The sequence below is a fragment of the Vicia villosa genome, linkage group LG3 (assembly GCF_029867415.1).
Source record: "Vicia villosa cultivar HV-30 ecotype Madison, WI linkage group LG3, Vvil1.0, whole genome shotgun sequence".
In the NCBI taxonomy this organism is placed as follows: Eukaryota; Viridiplantae; Streptophyta; class Magnoliopsida; order Fabales; family Fabaceae; genus Vicia; species Vicia villosa.
The window spans coordinates 207,739,495-207,741,638 of record NC_081182.1 but is presented as its reverse complement, the minus strand read 5'-3'; the positions used below and the strand labels follow the sequence as shown (position 1 = coordinate 207,741,638).

Below are 2,144 nucleotides of genomic sequence, written 5' to 3'. Positions count from 1 at the left end.
TAGGTGCATGCGCCATTTCATATGGCTTGCATGTACACATGTGATTTTTGTGGTCCCCACTGTCACGCATGTGTCCAAAACAGTCCCTGAATGCTGCATGTGTCTGAAAAATTTTCTGTAGCCTGCCTTGCATGCGTCTGACCCGATTCCTATAGTGCAGCATGCGTCAGAAACGATTCTTTTTCTGCAGCATGCGTCTGATAAGATTCCTGCAACCTACATGCATGCGTCTGAAACATATGCTGCATGCATGTGACCATAGTCTGCATACGCAACACCTAAGACCACTAAATTTGTTGACGCGTCCAGCATGTATGAGGTTACTGTTACAACTTGTTCACCATAAATACTTGTTGTCTCTTACCATTTTTCTCACCACCAACCTAAATTTTCAATCTACCAAAACTCGTTTCTTCTAGCTTACTAAGTTCTTTCTTCAATTAACAATGATGTCTCTATTAACTATGGGGAACAACCATCGCGGAACTAAGGAAAACATCGAAGCTTATGTAAGTTTTTTTTATTTCCATAGCCTTCAATTTTGTTTGCACTGCATATTTACGTTGTGTTATTTTTTTCAAGACACCGATCAGTTTCGTACACGAAGCCACTCTATGCATGATTATCTTGTCGATGAATGCATAATACCTTATTTAAACATGGCTAGTTTCAGACCACTCATCAAGATCACCAACACGAGTATTGATCTCAAATTTGTCCTGGCCTTGTTAGAGCGTTGGAAACCAGAGAATCACACCTTCCATCTTCCAACAGGGGAATGCACAATAACCCTGGAAGATGTGTACATGTTGTTGGGTCTTCCAATAGTAGGTAAGGCTGTCAATGGCTGTGTGCAACAGGCCAATGCCCTTTGCAAGCAAGCATTGAGCGTTGATTTAATAGAAGGTGAAGTAGGTGCTAGGGGCCAGGGTGTAAACCTAAAGGCCCTAAAACTATATTATTATCAATTTAATTTATACGAAAATTCTTCTAAAGAGATTGTTCTTCAAAAAACAAGGTGTTACATCATGCTGCTATTTGGAAACGTGTTATTTCCAGATAGCACTAGTAACACCATAAATTTATGTATTCGCGCTTATTAATGGACATTAATAAAGTGAGTAGGTATAAATGGGGGTCTGCTGTCCTGGAAATGTTGTATCAGTCACTGTGTAAGAATGCTAAGAGGGATTCTTGCACTTTCTATGGTTGCGCCGTCTTGGTTAAAGTTTGGGGGTGGTGGTGAATGCCTATTCTGGCCCCGGAAAACAGAAGACGATGGACTTTCCCGTACGCTACAAAGTAAGTATTCTAATCATATTTTAATTCAAATTAAATCTTTACGATTTACTTAACCTAACAAATATATATTGCATTTTAGATTTTGCGTAAAGGGAAAGGACTACAAGAAAAATCCGCTGTCAAATATCACGATGTACCGCCAGCTTTGGATCACTTATGACCCGAGGGCGTATAACCTCTAAACTTTCCATATTTTATCAATAATTTTTTTTATTATATGCCCGAAATAATTTATTATTTTCTTACATGCAGTTTATATGGAGGCCTTATTTGGACTGCGAGCATGAACTCAGGGCTGAGGATGCTGCTATTTGGACTACAAAGACATCAATCTTTCGCTACGACATCGTGGAGATGCATCAATCTGACAGGGTGAAACTCTAGTTCGGGATGCGGCAAGGTATTCTTGATCCTCCTACTGGTTTGGGACAATGGCACCTTAAACGGGCTAACCATCAGTGGGATGTCGAAAGTTGGAAGGATTTCACTCCGGAATGGCGCACCAAATGGAAAAACTGTGCCCAATATGTCCTCACTGACCCTCTAAGTGATTGTGAGCTAAAATCGTCGCCCCAATACATGAGTTGGTACCAATCTGTTACCACCCCCGACTTATTTATGGCGGACCCGTTCTACCTTTTGGACCCCCGCCGACAAAATTATATCATTCCTCAAGAACAACAACAACAACAACACACACATCAACAACAACCACAAACACACCAACTATTTCCCGAATACCCATTCCACAATGAACATCAACAATTCAGCATGTTCAACCCCTTCCAAACCCAGTCCCAACCATCATATCACCAGTCCCAACCACTTTTTCACCCCCAAAC

The 2,144-nt window shown here is 41.0% G+C and overlaps 1 protein-coding gene across 1 annotated transcript; it reads left to right on the top strand.

The window, feature by feature from the left end:
• The first annotated feature begins 659 nt into the window (after positions 1 to 659).
• Positions 660 to 1,686, top strand: LOC131659830 (serine/threonine-protein phosphatase 7 long form homolog). Its single transcript, XM_058928958.1, has 4 exons — positions 660 to 1,018; positions 1,126 to 1,222; positions 1,382 to 1,435; positions 1,555 to 1,686. The coding sequence occupies exons 1-4, from the start codon at positions 660 to 662 to the stop codon at positions 1,684 to 1,686; spliced, it is 642 nt and encodes a 213-aa protein (XP_058784941.1).
• Positions 1,687 to 2,144: the final 458 nt, after the last annotated feature.

Coding starts and splice junctions, on each gene's coding strand:
- LOC131659830 (XM_058928958.1), top strand. CDS start 660: ATGGCTAGTTTCAGACCACTCATCAAGATCACCAACACGAGTATTGAT. Junction 1,019..1,125: donor ATTGTTCTTCAAAAAACAAG/GTGTTACATCAT, acceptor TAAAGTGAGTAG/GTATAAATGGGGGTCTGCTG. Junction 1,223..1,381: donor TCTATGGTTGCGCCGTCTTG/GTTAAAGTTTGG, acceptor ATTGCATTTTAG/ATTTTGCGTAAAGGGAAAGG.